This window comes from Prenolepis imparis, unplaced genomic scaffold (assembly GCF_030444845.1).
Source record: "Prenolepis imparis isolate NDT839.2.m4 unplaced genomic scaffold, iyPreImpa1.0 SCAF_1, whole genome shotgun sequence".
Taxonomy (NCBI): domain Eukaryota; kingdom Metazoa; phylum Arthropoda; class Insecta; order Hymenoptera; family Formicidae; genus Prenolepis; species Prenolepis imparis.
The window spans coordinates 17,427,484-17,451,150 of NW_028141159.1; the positions used below are offsets into that span (position 1 = coordinate 17,427,484).

The following is a 23,667-nucleotide window of genomic DNA, read 5'->3' on the forward strand; positions in this document are numbered from 1 at the left end:
TATTTACACAATTTATATGCATTTTTATATTTTAAATAATATAATAAATAAAAATGATTCTTGATAATATAATAAATAAAAATGTTCTTGAAATCTCTGCTTAGATTCTTCGTATTTGCGCGCTTTTTATCGCGTATCTCGCGATTTGATATGCGGTCATTTTTTGTCGATGGAAAATTCACCAACTATCATTGACAACAAGAAAATAACGGGGTTTTTAAAGGGAAAAACCGTTCTCAAATTTTTTTCATTTTAAAGCATATAAGAAATATATAATTTTTTATTTATTTATTTTTTATTTATTTATTAAAAGAAATTAAGTGTGGAAAAAATATGCAAAAGATATATATCTTTTATGTTCTTTTGTATATATATTTTTATTAATTTAATCTTTTTCTATAAATTCTATAAATATATATTCCTGTTCTTTATATTCGCGATTTCCATATTTATGAAAATTTCGCAGCATGTGAACCGTTGCGAATGTAGAACTGTTACCGTATATACGCTAATTTCTTATTATAGTTTCTATTAAAATATGTATTAAATAGACTCATGCTACACAAAGGCAGCGTTAGCAAAGCTGCGTGTCTTTAAATTTTAGTCTTTTTAACGATAATTAGAGACCATTTAATAAATCTGGACTTTACAAATTCCCCTTTAAAAGTATCGTCTATCTAATCGGATTTTGCAAAATATATACATGACATTGTATCGCGGACAAGTGCTCGAAGAAAAAGGATTCTATTCAATCTTACAGCTATTTGTATAATATACGCGTGTATAGGTATACAATTTTTTTAAGTTTTAGGAAAAATATTCTGACTGAACTATAACAAAAAAAATTGAAAATTTGTGTCAAATAATATATGCATATAAAAATAAATAACAATTAATATAATTTTATCAGAATAGTATATTAATCAAAAGATATATAATAATAAATTTATACAAAATTTATATTTATACAAAAAAGTGAGGACGAAATATAAATGTGTTATGCATGATTGAAAACTTGGCGCGTCGATTATTTTTCGAAAAACTGAATGAGAGTTCAAGACGACATATATTATATTCTTCAAACTTTTCTCTTCGAGCTATGGCGTCGAGAACACGCGTTTGCAACTATTCCTCGAGTTTGCTTCGTGACATTACATATTTGCTTCGGGATATCGTATATAACGACTCGCCGAGTACGCGATGAAAGATGACGGAACATTTGCGAGTAGAGAGAAGTTGTCGAGATACAGACACGACAGATACGACCCACGAAGTTGAAGAATATTGGACGAAGTCATCTCCGCGTGCAGAATTTTTTATGGTAAATGTAAATTCGAGCGCCAAGCTTTTTCGGGCGATTTTTTGGCGTACTTTATGGTAGCGCGACGGTCTATGTTAAAAGCTGTCTGCAGCTTTTGGATATATCTCGCGATTATACGTCTCGTTTAAATGTGTAATTAAATTGCATTAAATTGAGGCGCGCATCACGGTTAATATGACTATGGGATTAAATATATCGCGAATGATATGTACTTGTACAGGTACTTCAGAAAATAATGACGTTACTTACTTAGCGCAACAAAGTGAGATTTGTCTGACCACTTAATTAAAAACACGCATCTTTCGGTCAAAGAGAAACCTATTAAAAAAATAAAACATAAAAATGTTATATAACTTTTTTTACTCGATATACATGTATATATGAGGCAGGTAGAATGATACTTCGATACTGAATTGCTTTAGATTCGCAAGCTTCTATTGAAGTCTCAGTCCGTCAGTGTAGACGCGAGGTAATTGGCGATGAAGACAGTCCTATAAAATAAAATCGATAGTAGTAAGCATTTCTCAAGCTCTATCCATGTATGGTATATATATTGCATCGGTGTGTCCGTTGCTTCTTTTGTGTCGACGATGCACATTCCGGATGAATACCTGCACCAGTAGAGTGCCATTCAAATAATTCAAAGCTTTCGATGATTCGCACATTTGATATTCACACGATACATACGCGGATAAAGTTCACGCAAGCAGATGCATAAAGCGAAAGCAATGTTCACAATAGCAATCTTTACGCGGCGACATCGCACTCGTGTTTCGCAAATTAATATCCCATTGGCATATCGGACGCGCGATTCGCTTCGATATTGCATATCGTTTTGCAAACTGTTTGACGGATCGTATTTCTTTGCGAAACAGCAGCGTTTTAATTAAATTTATTAATGAGAAACGCCGATGCGGATACTTTCCCGGAACTCGTGATTGCGTTGTTACGATTCCTCGATGATTGTAATATTTACTTTGGACGTCGCACCCTCATTTTCGAGGAAGGACGCAAGTTCCGGTGACGGGTCTTTAATAAGACTCCGTCAACCGTGATTTAATCAAACGACGCATTGCCCGGCAGCTGCTAATTAACTCGACCGTTTGCTATTTCCGATGATCATTAATCCGCTGTTCTCTCTGCTTGAACTTTGACAAGCAACCGAGTTCGGCAGTTTGTGCCGAGAATACAAGAGCGCTATACTCCACGATAATCGCAAATGAATGCCGCATGAAAACTTTAAACGATTATTCTCCAAGTATAAATCCTTGTTATTGGCAAATAGCTTCAGAATACAAAATTGAGTCTATTGATAGCGTAATTGTGGCCATAATAATGCGGATAATTGCAATCTGCAATATTGTACGTAATTACCGCACATCCTTTTTATCTTCCTCTTTATATATGTATATGTATATACATATATACATGTAATTTACATTACACATGTATGTATAATACGATTATCATATTTATATCTCGATAAATGCCTTTCCGTCATGAGCAAATTGAATGACTTTAATGCACCCACCGGAATTTTGCGCGCAGAACGATGTAAATTATGTACAAAGGTGTTTATATATAATAATATTAATCACATTACTCGTTTGGTGTATATTAATTAATTTTCGAATGCAGAAATATTAATTATAAGGTGGGGGCCGATATTTATTTGTAATAATAATTACTATAATTGATGTGTCATCGTTTACCGTCATCAAACGCGTGATTTACATACATATCGTTATAACGAATCATTTTACTCGTTAATGAGTTTCTTAAAAGTTCTAGTTAAGTTGTAAATTTATCGAATCTGCGGGTAATAATTGCTTGAAAACGCTATTTGCATTTTCCCGCCGTTAAGAAGTTTGTATTATTAATATGTTATTAAAACTTAAAATTGAAATTTTTGCTCTTTTCAAGAATAAGGAGTAGGAGCTCTTTTCGAGTGTTCTATTCCTGCCCGCGGTATTGGTACTTGCTTTCAAAGAAGCTTACCTCTTGCATCGCGGATTTAAACTCGCTCATTTTTCTCGTCGCTGACGTGCCTGGTTTATATTATATTTCAAGTTAATACGTTTCCATATTTTTTATTCAAAATTGCTTACGCCAAAAGGTATACAGGTCGTGGGTTAATTATAAGTCTTTTCCGCGATGGAAGTTCTTTTTACTGGAACGGTAATATTTTATAAATCAATAAAAATCTCAAAGAATGGGAGAGAATTTTTGATAAAACTCCAATGCGGCACTTGTTGCAGCATCATTCTTTTGCAAACTTTATGAATATTCAGTTAAATATTGAGAACAAACACACACGTTTATTCCTCCTCTTTTTGACGATTTTTTAATATTTAATTTTAATTAATATAAAATTTTTCGGGATACAAAATATTCCTATCCCTCTTTCAATTCTCCATCAGTCCCTTAAATTTTTCAGATTTATTTGTCTTCGCGTATATATTTGGTTTCTATTTAATTTAGTTTCTATTTTATTTATTAATTCTCAATTGTTCAAATGATTTTTTCCCATATATACATTTTAGGAAAAAAATTTCGGGTTATAGAGAAAAAATATATGAAATAGAATAAATGATAGAGCTGTATACACATTCTTTATGTCTTATGTTTCTCTTATAACAATGTTTTATATATCGTTTTAAAATCTTCCTTTGACAATGCGAAGTTAATCAATTTAGGGATTAGAACCCTTCACGAGAACGGATGCCATTCTTATACAATTAACTCCGAATAAAGTCGATTCGTTACCCGTTTCGACGGAGTAACCCGGATCGGATTCGGGTTTTTGTCTCTATCTGTGATTAATTTTCATTTACGAGCGGACTCCTAATCCGTAATGAAATCATTAACGTCGTATTAGAAACTTCCGTGAACGCTGTTTCTGCGCGCTTTATTCTTAATCACCGAGCGAATATGGATCTTGCGAAAGTCATCGCTCTACGTCATCTCCACAAGATCGATCAATGCCCATTTCGTAAAATGTGTAGAAGCTTGTTATATGAATTTCCATTGAAAACGTAACGGTTATTCAACAAACCTTCATACTTTTAATGTAGACTATAACATATTACGCTGTTATGTTGTCAATATCGCAAAATGAGTAAATACTCAAATGTAGTGACAACAAATTTTATATAGGAAAATTTTTCGCGACACATCGTTGATACGTAATCAACTAAATCTGTATCATTCGAAATGTCTCTCGAGTATAGCATCCCTAGTGAATGCTCGTATATTTTTATCGCGCAAAATTTATGCATAAAATATATGTACGAGATTGATCGAGTACGTGACTGGAATCAAATGTTAATAGACAGATGAAAATCATCCTGTTGGATGATGTAGGATGTAAATCTATTCCCTTGTGGCCTCGTGTTATATAACTATAATGGAAATATAATTCTGCTAATTCGCACTCGCGTTTAATGCGTATCCAGCACGAATAACTGTATTATCGTAAAAATGTATGTACAAATTGCATTAGGATATCGGTTGTAGGCAGAATAAAGTTATTAATCCTTCATTATAACTATCGCGACAGAATGATATAATTCGCGCTCAATAAATAAGTGTGTTACACAATATCTATCGACGTTATCTGTACGATAAGCAACTTTAATTTTTTCAAAACACAGTTTAAAGAATATATGTAGTGTTAAGTTTATATCTATAACGTTGTAAAAGTTATCAGAAGATAAAAGAATCACAATCTGGAAGCGAATCTTCCGCGCGCGCGTTTCTTATACTTCATAAAACATCCACATTTAAGTTAGATTACATTTTGCCATAGCAGCTGTGGGTTAAAAGTTACATGACGTGCGTCCATCGCGACAAATGGGGAAGTTTTGACGTGCGCGGTCACGTACGTCCCGTTCGCCCGCACTCTGCCTCGTGTAATAATATTCTTCCATCCCTAATTCAAGAAGGTGCGTTCCACTCCGCAAGTCTGCTTTTGCGCGCGCGGCTATAAGAGAACCCGGCGCGAAAACCGAGAGAGAAGTCCGCAGAGACGCTTTATCTACACCCTCATTACTTTTCCGCGGAATAAAAGGTCTGTCGTCGGCTTTCAGGTCGCGTGTCCTTCTCCTTTGCTCAATGTAAGAAAGCTTCCCGAAAAACATATGGTATCCGATTGAATTGCTACTTCAATTTCACGAGAAGCAGCTTCAATCAACTTACAGCCAAAGACATGTTAATCAGCTATTTATATTGTGTCGAGTTTTTTTTTACTGCACGTTGAAATTATTAATTTATTAGTAACTTTAATCAAAATATGTTAGATACGCACGCTCTATGTGAATATAATGAGTTCTATTCAATTATGAATGCCTCGAATAATTTTACACGCCTTTATGTGAAAATTCTTAAAAATTGAATTAATCTCTATAGAAGAATGTAGCTTTTAGAAGACTCTATATACTAAGTTTTAATTACTTTAAAAATTATTTTTATCCGGAAAAGTGACGAGAATATATATGCTTTTCCTCTTTGTTCTAACCATTATTCGATATAACTAACATTAAAAACATTTATAATTTTTTCTCTTGAAAGAATAAAATTATAAAAATTATTATAATACGGCACGAATTAAAATTGAATGTCTTTTGTGATATAAATGTGCTAATTTTAATTTGGAAATCAATAATATATTTAAACGTGCAATATTTATGGAAGAAAACTTCGAAAACTGCAGTAGAGCCGCAATTATTAAAACATGACTTTACTTTTATCTTTATTAGAAACGCAGGCACGAACTCACTTACTCTGCTGAAACGCTAGGGAAACATTAGGGACGTACGTGGCAACGATTTGTTGTGCTATCAGAGGGTTATTTCTGCCACATATTTTCCGAGGCATATTCTCTGCAGGATAATACTGTTAAACTATGCTAAACTATGCGAAATAAGTTTTTGCTTATTTACTTTTTTAAATGAAAAATGAATGAAATTTTTTTGTTTAATTGCGGTTTAAAAATTTGATGATAGTCTAGGATTTTTTGCAAATTAAAATCTTGCAAATAAATGTCGAATTAAGTTAAGGCATATAATACGGGACATGATTATGCACATAGATATGTGGCGCTGAGCGCTTAATCAGGACGAATCTCCCATTTCGTAATTTTAGACTTCCGCAGCCGAGCTTCTAAGGAACAGGTGTATTTAATAACGTTATGATACTCGGGATTACTGATGATTATCGTCTTATCGAAGTTAAATTGGAACACAGCAGGGGCTGTAATGGACTCCTTTGACGGAGGATGATATCTAGCACTTTGGGAGAGAGGCGAAATTATCTACATTAATTTTCGTATAAAGTAATTAATGCAAAGGCGCGTGTCGCGTTATGTACATTACGCGAATGACCGCAAACGAAGATGGACATGCATTATAACGCGTCTGTCGAAATCGCGATCGGAGGTGCAAGATGATCCTACGTGTACTATTTCTTCGAGAAAAATATTTTTTACATATATAGAAACGTCCGCAAAAATACGAAATATCACGCAAGATATTAAATAATTAAAAATCTTATCGCGCGTCAAATGTTTAACAAGGTGCAAATTATGTTCGTTAAAATATGATAAGGCACGTCGAAAGCATGTTACCGTGAAATGTATATCGCGGCTAGAGAGAATGCTCCAAGTGATACGCGAAATGAAACCAAAGTGCAAGGAACAGCTGCTAATCGTAGCCTGTAAGCAGCCGCGGGTGACTCGTTTCCTCTCGCGGCGTCGACCGCGATCCGGAAAACGCGATGTGCAATAATTAGAGATAGAAATAATTCCGACGAGAGGTAGAAAGGAAGAAGGCGTAACGCGATGGCGTCGCGGACGAGAAGACGGTGGTGCGCGAGTGGTGTTTTGGTGCGGTTTACGCTGATCCTCTCGAGCCTGTACGTCGGTCGTTGTGCGGACTTGGGCGCGACGACGATGACATCGACGATGTCAACGAATACGACGACGATAATGACGTCGCTGCCGCCGCCGCCGACGACGTCGGTACCAGCTATTAAGTGCCTCGATGCACGGACGACGCAGGTCGTCGCCGAGAGCGAGGTCATCAAGCTGGCGGTGATCGCACCGGGCGATCCTCATCACGAGCAGAGCTTGCCGAGGGTTTTGCCGGCGGTGCTGCTGGCGGTGAAATACGTCAGTTCGCCCAAGGGACCCCTATCCGGATGGAGCATCAAGGTGGATCATCGCGACTCGCACTGCTCCAGCACTTATGGTCCCCTCGCCGCATTCGACTTTTACATCAACCGGACAGCAGGTCGCAACGCACGATCCGTTTTTCACGCCATTCTCTCTTTCGCTCTTTTTCCCCATTCCGTCTCTGCATCTGTTCGCTCTTGCTTCCTTTCATCTCTCCGTCTCGACGTAATCGAGGGACACGACGTGTACTCTCTACTGCGACGAGGTGTAACTACGATACCAAGTTTTTTATACGCGATCGTAAAGTTTTTTATACGCTGTGTACTAAGCTGCTCTTTGGCACATTTTTTTTAAAGGGTTTATTATTAAATTGTAATTGATTTTGTGTGACATTTAAAAAGGTCACAGCAATTCGAAGAGATAAATAATACGAGAAGTATTTTAAATATGGAAATCTCTCGATTACGTTCAAGAAGAGTACTTAACATCAAATTTATCAATTTTGAAATATCTATTTATTAGATATTTTAAATTTAAGAGTTTTTTATACAATAACTCTTCCTCGACTGTCTTTAACTAACATAATAACTGTGTTATTAAATAGAAAAATTTGAAACGTTTGCACTTTTATTAGGAATTTATTGAAAGCCATGGCAATCGATATTTTCGATATGAATTATAAATATGCTAGAGAACTCTAGGTTGAAAAATTAAAATATATAAATTAAAGTTTGAGAATTAATGGAACGCTAGTTGCGCTCGCAAACAAGCGCGGCATATATGACGTAAATAAGGCGTACGATATATCGCATGCAAAGTCGGGAGGCCCATTCATCAAGAAAAGCGATCCGCAAAGTTGTTGGCGTCCGTTGCATGTTTAACTTGTCGTGGAACACGCGGGCAACCAGTCGTTAAATGCGCTTGCCCAGGCTGCGCGATTTTATATTATTTATCATAGATACGTCAAACTTCTAAAATGTAAAATATATACGATAAAGTTCACGTCGCGTATCGCTAGCTCTGTTCAAGTTTCCAATAAAGCCCTGCCGCTTCTTGACAGCCAGCCGGCTATTTGTTTCGAGAGTTTGCCTCGCATTTGATACTCGATTGTCGATATAAAGAGCGAAAAAGTACGGGAAAGAAAAGGGAGAACACGCGAAAAGCATCCTCGACTCTCAACACGGTTTAATTTTCAGCGGAAAAATCGATAAATTGTTTGCCGAGGCTTGCGTTTCTACTTGCACGCTTGTCCTTCTTTCGAATTCGAAAAGCGGATTAGATCGGTATGAAGATATAATTAATCTACCTGTCCGTCGCCGGTGGGACTAAATTTTTTTGCATTCGAGAACATCTCCGGACTTGTATAACAAACGGATTTCATTTTTATTACGCTCATAAGCGGATTTTCATTTCACAGAAACGAATGCAGCGAGATGAGGCAAAATAAATATATGTAATATGAATACAATACATAATTGTAATGCAAAAATTGAAAAGAGAAACTGTATACCTGTTATCGATACTTGTTTATAGTAAAAATATTATTATTATTATATATATACACGTACATATATTGATGCACACGTGGCTACATCTGTTTTTGTGGATTCTAAAAACATTTTTGAACATTTCAGATATTCTGTTATGAATATCATACTGATAAAAAAGATTATGAGAAAAAACTTCCCCTCCCCTTTAGGGTAGTAGAAAAATAAATTTATTCTACATGAAATACATCGAATATATATGAAATATGCACAGAATTGCATGCAGAGAATTTCGCAAATATGTGCAAAATTGTAAAATTTGTCTCTTCTATTAATTTTTCTATCGATATTTTTACGATAGGTATTTTCCTGTAAAGATTTAATTAAAAACGAGTTATTTTTCACATATATTTATTCGTATTATTCGCTGCGAATTCGCTGATGTAAATCTAATAATGGCCTGAAGATCGAATATGCGCGTACATTAATTAGATCGCTTCACGACGGCGCATCGACCCCGCGATACCGTCGTCACCGCGGGATTCCGAGGATCGTGGCTTAAAGCTCGCATCATTGTACTAATTAATCAGCGACGATGTTTCTCTAAAGACTCGTACGCCGCGTGTTTTTAATTGGGGCCCCGTCTGTCGTCGTTAAAGCCGCACGACGGCCGTCTTAGTGGAAATGCGCCTATTTTTATGAAGGGCTGACGTCAGCTTGCTACTGCCGTGTCAATTTGCAGCTGCAAACCGTCGAAGCTGACACGACGAGAACGAACGAACGAACGAACGACGACGACGACGACGACGACGATGACGAGCCAGTCGGTCAGTCAACCAAAGCCGACTCGTCGCGTCTTTTTTCGTCGAGCCTCCGTTTCGCATTTGCGCGCATCCCAGACTCTGTTAAATACCGCTTTAATTCGGCTTGATTAATCCCGTCATGCCGGTGGCTCGCTCTTCTCTTCGGATTAATTGACCCCGCGATCCCACTAGTAAGCGAATCATTTACTTTCTCAGGAGTGCGTGCAATCGCTCGTGAAATGCCAAGTCTCTACAGGACAAGTTTATGCGTTGAGGGAAAATGTGCCAGGATGTGACAACAATAGAGATTATTTTACAAATTCTTTTTCACAAAGACGTGTACAAGTTGTTAAGAACTTTTTTTTAAATTATAGTTAATAATAGATATATTTAAAAAATATTTGTTTATCTTTTTCATTGAAAAATTATAAAGAAGTAAAAGATATATACTTATATATATATATATATATATATATATATATATATACATATAAACTTCTTTATATATAAAAATCTCTAACCATCTGACGAAAAATTCTATCTACTGGTGGATTAGATATCTCTGTCCCACGTGTTGCGTAAAATTGAAAAATAAAAATATTTTTTTAATGCGGTCATGCGTTCGTTATTGATCGCGCTTGATATATAGAGAAAGTGCACCGATTTTTCTCAAAATGATTCAAGAACGAGATGATTCGTTGCAGCAGAAATTTCCAAATGTCGCGTTGTTACCACTCTCGTTGTCAGGACAATCTTGGTGAACGATGCTTTGCGTAAGAGAGCTTTGTAATTACTTCCGTAATAAAAATTCATTACGAATGTTGACGAGGAGAGTGTATTTTTCAGTTTTCGTTCGATATTTGATTGATAGTTCATTACACCTTTAATTCTGTCAATGTGATATTTTTAGAAGTTTAATGCAAGTTGAAGCCTCTTCCCTTCTTTTATCTCGACACAAAATTGATAAAAATACTTATAACTCTCTCTCTCTCTCTTGTTTTTCTTCCCTTTCTTCTTTGCGAAAGTACCAGGAGAATTTGTTATCGACTATTTTAGGGTATTGTAGCTGTGACTCTCTCTTTCTCTCTCGTCGATTTCAATTAGGAAACTTATCGAGAAATGGATTTGAACGCATTAACTCAATTCACCGAGAAAGTTTAGAACTTGCTTGATTGGTGTAAATCTGTCATGACCAATCCACTTAAATTCGAATATAAGTTTTTCTTTGCATTCGAGAATATATTTTCTTGTATACAAATTTTGAAGCTGTAAAACGTAGAAAAAAGTAACTATTTTTCCTTCCTACCGCGTTTTCTTTAAGTTGCTTCTTAATAACCCGTGAGGTGGACTATTAAATGTACAAAGCAGTCCGAGATGTTTACTCTTATACAATTTTAATTCAACATTTAATTACCAACATCATTAAAGTTAAATGTTAAATAATTGTAACAAATAATAGCTTTTCCTTTTAGACGTTTTCGCGAAAAAGAAATTGACTTATCAAGATCTATCTTATTAATATTAAACGTAAAAAGTTTCTGTGTGACATTTTGTGAAATAACAAATACAATATTTAAGATCTCTCATGATTAAGCATTATAATCGAAATTTGGTACTTATTTTGATATCCACATTGAGCATACATTATAATTTAATTTCTTACATTTATGTGTGTGTGTATGTGTGTGTATTACATAATATTTATTTTTGAATAAATTTACATAAATAAAACACGCAGTTTTAATTGCTGAGTAAAATGCGTCGTCAATTTTGCCTCCAAAAATGTGCAACCGTGGTCAGGTTGATTGCGGCGACTCATTAATGAAGGAAAAAGGTTAATTCTATTGGGAGGACTTCTCAATTACGGTACGAAGAATTTAATCTCTTAGTTTTCTCGTCTTTTTTTGACAGTTAGTTATTACATCGCGACCGAATCGTAAGTTTGAACTCGTATAAACGCATGTGGGTGTGAATTTATTTTCTCCTCGGTGGCAAATTTAATGATAAACTTTGAAGACAGCAGAATGCAATCTTTTTTTCTTGAATAAAATTTCTCGTCCAATTCGGTATATATTATTAGCCTCTCGCATGATAATGATTCCATTGCGAATAAATTTACGTGTTCGTAATGTGTCGACACACGATTACCATTCACGATGGCGCGTTGAGAATTTACGAGATTGTAAATAATGCAGATCGGAGATCGTGCGAATGAGCTATAAAACGTATTATTCGCCTGCCGCGAGAAGAAGATAATGCAATGATACGCTGATAAAAGTCTAAATTAGTCATTCACTTGTTGATCACGTCAAGTATTATTCGTGAATAACAGTTTGCGTTTAATGCAGTTTACAGGGCTTTTACATTCCGTTTGAAGCTTTGTTCTCAGAAGAGCAGGAAGAGAGATAGATAGAGAGAGATATATACGTCTCATTTTCTATGCTCTATTTGTAACGTGCAAGCAATTTGTCTCTGTGATGAATTCATAATGATTACTTATGATCTCTTCGTCGGAGTGATTTGCGCGTTTCGAGACTCACCCCAAGGAAATTCTCGTTTCCATTGCGCGGAAAGAAGTGTGTTTGTATGTGTATATGCGTATGTGTGTGTATGCAGATAGGTATATGTAGATAGGTTTTGCATAAAATATGCGATAAAAGGTCGCATGCGAGCTGCGGTAAACGCGTCTACTTTCTTATGGCGGTTGCCAGAGCTTTTCTCGCCTTTCCTTGCATTATAACGCGAGGAAGAGAGAGCGAGAGAGAGGGAGGGAAAAAGTGACGCTGCTTCAACGTAAATTGCTCTCGGAATCATGTTCTTTTTTCTCTTTTTTTTTTCTCACCTATCTCCCCCTCTCAGTGGTTGTAGAGATCGCCGATTATCACGAAAATAACGAGATTTCGCGTCGTTCATCAAATTGGCAAAAGAAATTTCTTGCTGAATAAATCGAAGCGCATGTATTTAAGTTTCAATACTTTTTTCCTTACTTTTTTGTGGCTCGATCCGGCGATCAATATATCGAGATTTTTTTTATAAATATTTATACCGAGTGTGCGCATTTATTCTATTTTATTTTTATTTTATTTCTATTATTGCTATTATATTTTATGGAAACGGATGGATTTATAAATGATGTGCGCAATATTTTGTGCTCTTAGCATTTTAATAATTCATATATTCTATTATATTTTATGATACGTAAACTATATGATATAGACGTAAATATATGCGCATATAAACAGTATTTTATAATTAATATAAAATTACATGTATGGTTAGTGAATTACATATGAGAATCTTAATATTTTAATCGTTTGTTTCTTGCAACGAAACTTTTGCAAAAGGGGAAGCTGCTGCAGAGTTTATCCTATGTAAGGGTTATCTCGTGTATTTCCTCTTTAATCAACATGATTGCCGGTTTAAATGGAAAAAACGAACGATTTCAATCGGCGCGTTGGTAAGTGGGTCGAGGTAAAAACGGAACGAAAGGGGAAAAAGGGAAGTGAAGTAGGAATGGTTTTAATGCGGGCAAACTCAATGGCCGACGACGTGTATGCGTTCTCGATGAAATTACTTCCTTCTGTTCCACGTAGAGACGCTCTCTGCCATTCTCGCAAACGACTCCTGCTACGCGTGTGGTTATCAATCTTATTTGCCTTATTTTTAAACTCCGCTTCGGCGAAGAGACTTTAATTCTTACCTATATCTACAGCGATTGAGCGCATCTGGTGCGTCGTTTTTTACCCTGGGGTGTTAAATGCGTGCATTCACGTAAAATGTATCGCTTCGGACACGTGTTTCTTGAATGACTTCCGGGATTCGGTATCACGCCGCGCATGATTTCGTCAAATTAAATTATTTTCAATCGAGCGGACTCACACACCATTATTAAAATAAACTCACGATATATTTTATCGCTTCTATTATCTCGATTTTACACGTGGAAATATGTACCCTTGGCAAATGTTCAAAATTTATTAGAGAAAGCTCATTAAATTCCCGATTTTAAATCGCCTTAATGTCGAATAAATATGAGCTCTCTCTATCATTAGTACTCGTTTAAATAACAGTGTACAAACATTCCTCTCATAAATGTAGACGATATGTAACTCATGTGAATACAGTTAAAATATTATTCGCAAATATTAATAGAGCCAAAAGAGGCTCTATTTGATTCTTTCGCGATTAAAAAAAAAATTGATCTTGATCTTTTAGATCAGATTGAGATTATAATTTATATAATTGGCAAAATCAATCATCCAGATTATTGTGTACGCAACTCCGTATTATCACTTGTGATTTTTGTAGATTGTTGTGTTTCTTTCGCGCCCGACACTTTCCTTTCTGCCTCAAGCACAAATTTTACGCTGTCATAAATTCTTACGGGTTTATTACGCGCCGTGTGCGATACAATTTATTACACCGCTGAAAATAATTTTCCTGCACGCGGAAGGTGAATTCGTGTCATTACATCGAAGTTATTCCGAGCGCTTGTTGCGCCTGCAGTCGCGATGCACTACTGTGTTTATGCGTCGCGCGGCAATAAATCCGGTTTAATCGAAACAGGCGGAAGTCATTAGCGATCTCGTCGCTTCGGGCTAATGTCTACCTAGGTGATGAGCGATGAGCTTCCTTGGTGAAGCTTCAAAAACGACCTACTTTTTTCAACTAAATCTAAAAATGCTACAGAAACTTAAAACATTACTTGAGAATTTCGATTCGACCAATAAGACTGCCGGAGTGAATTGTCATATTTTGTGTATGAAATCGTTATATGCAGAATATATTCTTCACTTTCTATTAATTCAAATGTTCGCAGTTTATATTTACGTCTTAATCTAAATTTTTATGTCAAAAATTATTTTATGATTAATTATTTATTAATTTCAAACACAAATTTCGGCAATAAAAGCACCTAATGTTGTAAACTGTATGTACATTTCAATATTGATCATTGTGTATATATTTTCCGATATAACCTGTGAAAGGCGGAAAGGATGTAAACATAGTTTACTCAATTTACTGATAAATCGAGTAAAAATGACAGCAATTCGATAATAATTCTCTACAAATGTCGGAATGAAATTCTCCGTGATTTTCACGACTGATGAGCTTACTTTCTATCTGTGAAGCATATCTCATTTTTCATTGAATTTAAAGATGAGCATAGTTTCTTCCATAATTCTAAAGTTGGGATATATATATGTAGGTCACTTCGATAAAAGTAGATGTGAATTTAAAGCAAGCAATTGAATTGCAACTGAATAAAAATATCCGACAATTGTACATACATACATATCCTAATAAAGATACGATATGTTTTATTTTTGAGTTACGCAAGCAATAATCCTCGTGTCACGATGTATACACGTGTTTGAGAATTTTTTTGAATTGTAAATTTTTTTGACGGGGCCGCGCGTTCTACATTTTCGTTATTATTTAGAATTATCGATTTCGATTATCTATGGTAAAAATAAAATAACGCATTCAGTTTTTGTGCTTCACTGAAACGCACTATTAAATTTATCATTTTTTTGTAACCTTTCGGAAACATATTAATTTAAAATATAATAAATACAATTATAAATATTGAAATAATACTGTAGAATATTTAATTTACTTGTACACACATTATTAATTTTTTTATTCTCTCATTTTTAATTAAAAAATATTATTCTCTACATACAATATTGTATTTTTATTAATATTAAACATTAAAACATGTCTGAATAAAAAACTCTTTCGGATTAAAAATAAAATTGTACACGGAAAAATATTCAACAGTAATATTATGTACTATCTTTATGAATCTTTTATGAAATACTTGGATGCACTGGAATAATAATATTCGACATCGCGTGTTTTAAATTCTGTGCTTGACCTCGCATGAAAAATATTAAGTTTGACTGCATTTATGAAAAATATGCATATAACCCGAAGATCTTTTTTCTCGAGAGGAATACACTTATGACATTTTCACTATACAATATATACTTTATGTCTAATATTATGCAAAAGTAAAGCAACGGCCGTTATGTTATAAAATCTTAGGTTATCAAAGGCAATAGGTTTACTTTGCTTATGGATAGAAGTTCACGTCGATCTAAACAGCGTTTCGCTTCCCATTGATCCACGTCTGTTTACGAGTCGGAAAATATAGAGGAAGGAAAATATTTTTATTGATTCGGAGGAGAGATATAGGGGGAGATCTTACGCTTTTTTTTAAACATAACATAAAAAATGACATAGGGTGTGACTATATACGGTGGTTAATAATAATAACAGACGCAGTGCCGAATACTGTATACATTGTGTACAAGTCCGTTATTCCTTTTCGGTGAATACCTCGTTCATGTATAGAGACATGCACATTCATCTCTTTTGGTGGATATGAAAGTTTGCTTAATGAAGATGAGAAAGCATATCTTAAATCACGACTTTCGACTTCTTTGTTCGAATTATAGTGCGGAAGAGAGTTAATAAATATAAGCGTTGCCTAATAATTAAAACGTGTTTCCATTCGCTCAATATATTTTTTTTTCTCCGAAGAATCTTCCTGAATTAACTAAAACTGAAATGTTTTCTTTAAACAGAACGCATCCATAATCAATTCTATGCGACTTTTCTCTCTTGTTTTACGGAAAATCTCCACTTTCGCTATAGTGTTTGCAGTGTAAATAAATTAGTTCGCGGTTTTGATGCGCCTTCGAATTTGAAGAATAGGAGAAGTTATCTTTTTTAATCCATTTAAAGTTTGAGACTCTAACTAGATGCAGCAGAGAAAAAGAACTTTCTTCTTTTTATCAAAGTTTCCGCAGTATTATGCAACGTTACAGAAACTTTTTTGCTAATCTTGTAATTGTGTTTGTCTGGTAAATTACGTAACTCTGTATCCATTTCTTTATCTCATTTAAATGTTAATTTAATGAAAAAGTATATATTATTAGATATCTCGCACTTTTTATTGCAAAGAAAAATGAAACGAAAATTGATTTATCATATCTTCTCAACTCTTTTCGAAAATAAATACACTTTGTGATTTTATTTCATTACGCATGTGTGGAAGAGAAATGCGCATAATATCTGATGTGGTTTATACGCAAGTCTATTTTTCTATACTACCATGTTTGTTGGACGCGAAAAAACATCGTGAATTGAATCGAGAGGGAACCGTGGGCGACACAGTTGTAGTCTTTAATGAGATGTGGTCTCGTGTTGCACGTTCTTTCAGAAACATTCTTTCATGGTTCACTATTCACTTCAGGAACTTGGCATTTCATCCTCTTGTCTCTGTTTTCTTCTTTTTCGACAAAATGGGAGCTAGGTTGCTTTTCACTTTATTGTACTTCTCTCAAAGCGTATCTATAGGATATTTTCAATATGATATATATATATGGAAGACGCGCGCGCGCGTGTGTGTGTGTGTGTGGCAATATCTATTGTTTTTTTTCAATCACAATAGCGAGAAACAGACATTTTCTTGAGCAGTAGATTTGGAATTACTTTTAGTCTTATTGATATTTTAATGCGTGGCACGAAATTTGTGATAATATATTTGTAACTTTCATTAACTGTGTTTATCGTATTGAGATAATTTTTTTGTCTTTGCGATTTTGCCTTGCAGTATTTTCACAGTAGAAGTAGTAATATTATTCGCAGTGTAGATTGCAAGAAGCGCGAGTTCATATATTCGCGAGAATTTTGCTAGCAGTTGAAGTAGATAATGCAGCACGAGTGCATAATTATTATTCTAAAGTACGAGAAGATTCTTTCATCAATCATGAAATACGAGGATATTCGAAACTGATAGTACTTTTTAGAATTTTTTCTATTTCGTTTAAAGAAAGATTAAAGATAGATAGATTGTTTAAAGATAGAAAACAAGAATATTCTAGGAGAATATAATTTGTTTTCTTTCACATACTGCTCTATAAATCTTAAAATCTTATATGAAATTCTAATGTGTCGATCAATTATAAACGACATACAGTCACACTAAAATTTAATAACTGTAGCAAAATACGATATCTTTTTTTATATTAAAATAGTAATACAGATAGAATTAAATACGTTTTACGCGTACAAATAAATAAATAAATATATATATATATATATATATATATATCAATAATATAAATAATAAATATATATCAATTAAAACGATCTGTTAATTATACCAATTAAAAATCATGGAAATGTTATAAGAAGAATTTTCGTAATTGCATTTTTTTTGTACTAATCAGGGGGAAATATAATAATCTTTAATTCTCTGCAACCGCATTGCAGTAATGCTGCGGAAGGTGATTGCTAGGTGATGATCCGCAATATTGTCTTTTACTCGACAAAAATCACGTAGAGACATCAGCAAGTAATAATGAAATTGAGTTATCACATAAAAGCATATACGTGATGGGAATAATCTTATTCCGAAACTAGTCGAGATAGATGAAAACAGGACTTCGGGTGTCCCTCGCTCCGTTACTTTGGACTAGAATTAACGGCAAGTTCATTCCGAGCACATCTACGCACTTAGAGGGTAGATAACCCTTGTGTAATATATAACACTTGTTGCTCCATTCTAAAAGGCTAGGCCCGGAAAGCCACGAAAAAAAGTCAACTACGGGAGATAAATCTTAATAGTAGTGTAGATCCATATGGAGCTTGAAGTCGAATTTTGAAAGTATTACGAGTCATTTCCTTCCATTTTAAAAAGCAAAAGTTTGTGAAAGTTCCTAATGTAAATTTTGTTTTTTAATATTTTTTATAATTGTGTTTTAAAGATGCAGTTTTATATACATATGTACTAAATTAATTTTGTACACGAAAAAACACACACATATATATGTATATATTTTTTTTAAATATTATGTTACGTTTTTTAATTTCAAAATTCTTATTTTTGACTTTTTTTACGTAGCTATATCCCTTAATCCATAATCATGATCAATTTGTTTTTAAAAATAGTCGTTTCTAAAATTACTTATGCACATTAATCTGCTCTCCTCAATTTGACATGAATAAATTGTAAATTGTAAAATTTAAAATTCTTTCTATACTCGAGTTTATATTAAGCGCATCTTTACGTCTAAAATCTGCGTAAAACCCTGTCAATTTTTATAATCTAAAACTACGCATGTCTATATGAAAATATTGCGATACATCAAAATATGGCACGTGACTGCAATAACTCATCGTCGTCGTCGAGAATATACTTCGTCATTTGTGGCTTAATTTTCAGCCGAATTTATAGCCGAGTCATGTTTTTACGCTCTCACATTTTAGAGTCGCGCCGGACGAGTTTTTACTCATCCTTTCCGACGAAAGGAAAGTTTCAACGGGTTATGCTTCTAAAAAGTGCGTTTCGCGTTAAACGATTGTGTTTATGACAAAATATATTTATTTAATAGAGAAAAATCTTCCCAAAAAGATATAGATATAAAAACGCCAAGTACATAACAAAACAAAGTCTCAACATATATTGATATGTAAATAGAAGTTAAAAAATTAAGGCATATATATTTTTTGTTTTATCCTTTTTTTAGAAAGTTTTTTTTATAACGAATAATCTATATAAATATAATTCTTCTCCGCGATAAAACATTCGAAAAATAGAATGTCTTGACTCTATCATTCTAACTCAATTTATCATTGCACATGTTGTTCAGATCACGAAAGATTTTATATACACATATACAATATATCTAGACTATTCTACCTTATTTATTTTAATCCTCTGATAGCAGAGAGAGAGAGAGAGAGAGAGAGAGAGAGAGAGAGAGAGAGAGAGAGAGAGAGAGAGAGAGACGCTAAATCACTCATATTACAAAATTCTTGTTTTATAAAAATTCATAAGATAACAAACAATTATTTCCTATTTGTGCGTTGTACAGAATTAAAATAAATATCATTTATTTTTATTTTGTAATTATTTTTCTTTTTCTTTTAATCATTCAGCACATAAGTAATATTTTGAGAAAGAGAAAAATTTTTTAATATAATAAATTTAGATTCCAATATAGAAATTTATTCTAGGATATGTTTAAAAGAAATTTTGTTACTCTGCTGTCCGAGGTTTAAAATAACGGATCTATGATATGTCATATATTTTTATATTTATTATATTTTTATGTCGTTACTATATGGTATATCATATATCCAGAGACATATTATTTTAGATACAATTCTCACAAATCTATTACCATAAAATCAAAGTTTGTGACTCACCGGTCGATGCGTAACAGCGAAGTGACAGCATTGAAACTATATTGATCTGTAATATATAAATAGATCTAAATTGTAGCAACGCCCAAAGTAATTAATTATTCAATAAATTATTCTACGCATTGAATTTTATTTTTGATGCGTATAATAATAAGCAGATTATATAGAATAATTTTATATATGTATAGAATAATTCTAGACATTTTGAAAAGATTCTATTAATAATTCTATAATATATAATTCTACAATAATCCTCTAAAAATAGAAGTTTTTACAAGATTACTGTTTTTCATGTAAAGATTTCTTTCTCTAATTCTCTCTTGTTTAAATTATCTAAATACACAAATCAAATTATGCAATTAATTACGTAGGTAATTTAATATTTGTAATATAGTAATTAATTATTTGCGCGTACGCGATTAATAAATATAAATAAATAATTAATTACTATTATATATTACAAATAATAAATTACCCAGGATTGCTTCCAATGCCTCCTGCTCCTTCTCTAGATTATTATAGAGTCGTCGGGTTTCGTTTACTCACAAGCGCGATACTTTAAACAAACGGCACTCTCGCACTTTAACGCGCGACACTTTGCATGGCATTTTCAAATTTCGCAATCACAAAATAATCCCATTTCGTGCAACAATTGCACTTCAAATCAACGAGGTAATTTTGAGTAAGAATTAAGCCTAAAGCAAAAAAGATGGGATTGACCCGCAACATTCAATAAGATATTTAATTCTATATCAGCATCGAAGGTGCGACCATCGGTTACTAATTATAAATGCAAATCGGGATATTATTGAAAAAAGACACGATAAATTATCCGCAGAATACAACGAAAATCAACAATATATAGTGTGTGTTTTGAGTACTTATTGTTAGTTTCCCCTTCAGGGGGAAGGGAGATAAATCTTCCGGGTTACTGAGCCTTCCATCCATATCAAGGTGTACACGTTGGGAGGGTCATATTTCATAATTTTACAATCTAATTTGTAATTTATTTTATAATTAAAAATTATATTTACATTGCATTTTTTTGTTTCGTTCCATCTGCATCAAAAATTAATTATTAATTATTTTATCGATTCTTAATTACGATGCGATATACATATATTTGAATAATAAATGTATATATATATATATATATATATATATATTGTTAAGGAATTGTTAAGAAAATAATTATCATGTGTGTGTAAATTATTTTTAATATGTTCTAAGGGAAACGGTAATTTAATATTCTCATTTCTTATCGCTTAAATTCTTATTACTTCAAATAAATAAGTCGCTTGAATAAGTAGTCATCGAGATATCATATAAAAAGTTGGCTATGATTATGACACTGCATATATAGAGAAGCTATCAAATAACTTCTATTGTGATTTTGCGATAAGTTTGGAATCAATTTTATCTTTAACAATCGATACGTGAGATCCGTCGTATATATTAAATATACTAACAATTGAGCTTTTAATTAAAGTAGTTTTAACGTAGAACTATATTAAACTATTTGCGTAATTTTTAATATTTGTAATATTATTTAACGTTTAACTAAATAAAATTAAAAAATAATGAGCTAAACAAATTTGTACTGTAAAAATTAAACTGGAGTAAATTAAACTGAACTGAAATATATATACATATTAAAAGTAGTGTATTAAAAAAAAAATATATAAAAGAGAGTTAATACGCGTGCCGTAAGCGACGTGTTCGGACTTATAAGTTCCCCGCGGAAATCTTCGTGGTGTGCAGTTGCCATAAACTTGGCGGCAACTTTGGCAGTTTACCCGGATAAAAGCGACCGCATGCTGAGCTGCGACATTGGTGAGGTAGGGGCAGGGAACGCATGCACGTTAATCGGCCGTAACCGCTTTACCCTGGAATTTGCAGCCACAATGACGCCGGATAATCTAACGCAGTTATTATCATATTAAACGGCGCGATCAATGAAGATTGAATGCCCTAAATTGGACGAACCGCGATTTCGAAGATGTCAGAGTAAATACATGCAGGCTTTACTTACACGCAGAGACCAGTGTCGTTCGGCGGCTATTACGCGTGTAATGTTTGCCTTTATATGCGGAAACTGCAGCGATGCAATATCACCTGTGATTGCTAATTAGAACCGCGACTCCATAGAAGCGCATTGCTTGCGGGTAAATGCGAGCGGGAATCGAGAATCGGTTTAGCGTGCTTTAGCTTCAATGAATATCAACACAAATATATAAATGAAACAAATATACATATACAGGATTTCTATAAAATCTGTTGTCACTCTTATATTTTGCAAACGGCTCAGAATGATGAAAAACCGCGGAATACGCATCCCTTGGGGGGACATCCCCTCCAACTTTCTTAAAAGAGTAGCCCCTCGAAACGTTCGTACACGTATTTCGCGGTTTTTTATAATTTTGAGCTGTTTGTGAAATATAAGGGTAACAACAGACTTTATAGAAACCCTGTATATAAGCTTCTCTGTCTATATAAAAAAGCCAATGGTAACTGTGCCGCGGTAAGCGAGATAATATGTACGCCGACATGCATTTTTGTTCGTATCCTTTGAAGCATTTATTTCGTCAAAAAATGAAATGCAACTTTTGCGTGAAAATATTTGAAAAATACCTCTGTTTACCTCGCTCGCGCGACGTCTCGTCATGAATGCTTTCCCGCTAATTGTGACGAGCATTGTTTAGAAAATAATGAAATCGCTTTTGAGATCGCGTCGCGAAAAACAAGCGCGTATACAGTTTTTCTTTTGCATCGAGGCAATAACAATATATTTAATTAGATAGCGATCGTTCTTTATTCCGCGGTTTTATACAACACGTTGCACGTTGTATCTGGTCAACCGCGGACTCGCGATAGATATCGAGTCGGTTAGCGGAATTTTAATTGCGCGCATATATTCGAAACATCGCGTTGTATTGTATATGCATGTATATGCGCACACAAGCGGAAACGAGTCGTGAAAATCGTAAACTCTACGTGTAACGCGGACGATATAAAAAAGAGTTATTTTCCCCTCGGACATTTGTTTTGCCAAATTCTGTAGCAGCGTTCTTATTATATACAAATGTCACATATATCGCAGTTACAGCAGACATTCGGGGTATTATTATAAATTCATAAAAAACACGGCTTATATAGAAAATATACGTTTCGATATGTTGCGGTTTCAATCTAAAGTGTATTCCTCCGTATAAGCGCGTGTGAGCGAGCACGAGATGTACCGGCTTAATTTAATTGCTCAGGTACCACCAATCGATACGTTAATCAACCACGTGACCTATGTACATTCACCGCGTCTCTTGTAACCCAAGTTCTCCTCGATAAACAATATACTTGTTATCGGCGTATCAGATTATAGGCGACCGTGATAGGATTATAACGCGGAGTAGCCAATATTCGGATTCACCAGTAAATTCAGATTCGTGTTATCTATTTCGCGCACGTGAGTCTCTATCTCGTTGCGTGTCTCATCGCACCTCGCTTCGTCAGTCCTGACATGAGCGTGGACTCTAATTTATGTACGAATCAGATAGACAGGAATCTTGCGGCAAAAACTCTGCAACAAGGATAATTAATCGCATCTGATTTATACATCTTATTTATCTCTATACGGATCGCTTATCTGCCATGAATATATATATATATATA

At 34.1% G+C, this 23,667-nt stretch overlaps 1 protein-coding gene across 7 annotated transcripts in view; it reads left to right on the forward strand.

Annotated features, from left to right (window-relative positions):
• The window catches only part of LOC145934074 (atrial natriuretic peptide receptor 1), a 93,399-nt gene that overhangs the window by 13,791 nt on the left and 55,941 nt on the right, over positions 1 to 23,667 (forward strand). For 4 of the 7 annotated variants that reach the window (XM_083034302.1, XM_083034311.1, XM_083034322.1 and 1 more), the window contains exon 2: positions 6,464 to 7,608. The exons of the other annotated variants lie outside the window; for them this stretch is intronic. In XM_083034302.1, coding sequence (XP_082890428.1) covers positions 7,158 to 7,608 — 451 coding nt within the window. In that variant the 5' untranslated portion in view covers positions 6,464 to 7,157. The remainder of the gene's footprint in view (positions 1 to 6,463; positions 7,609 to 23,667) is intronic. 7 annotated transcript variants of the gene reach the window in all.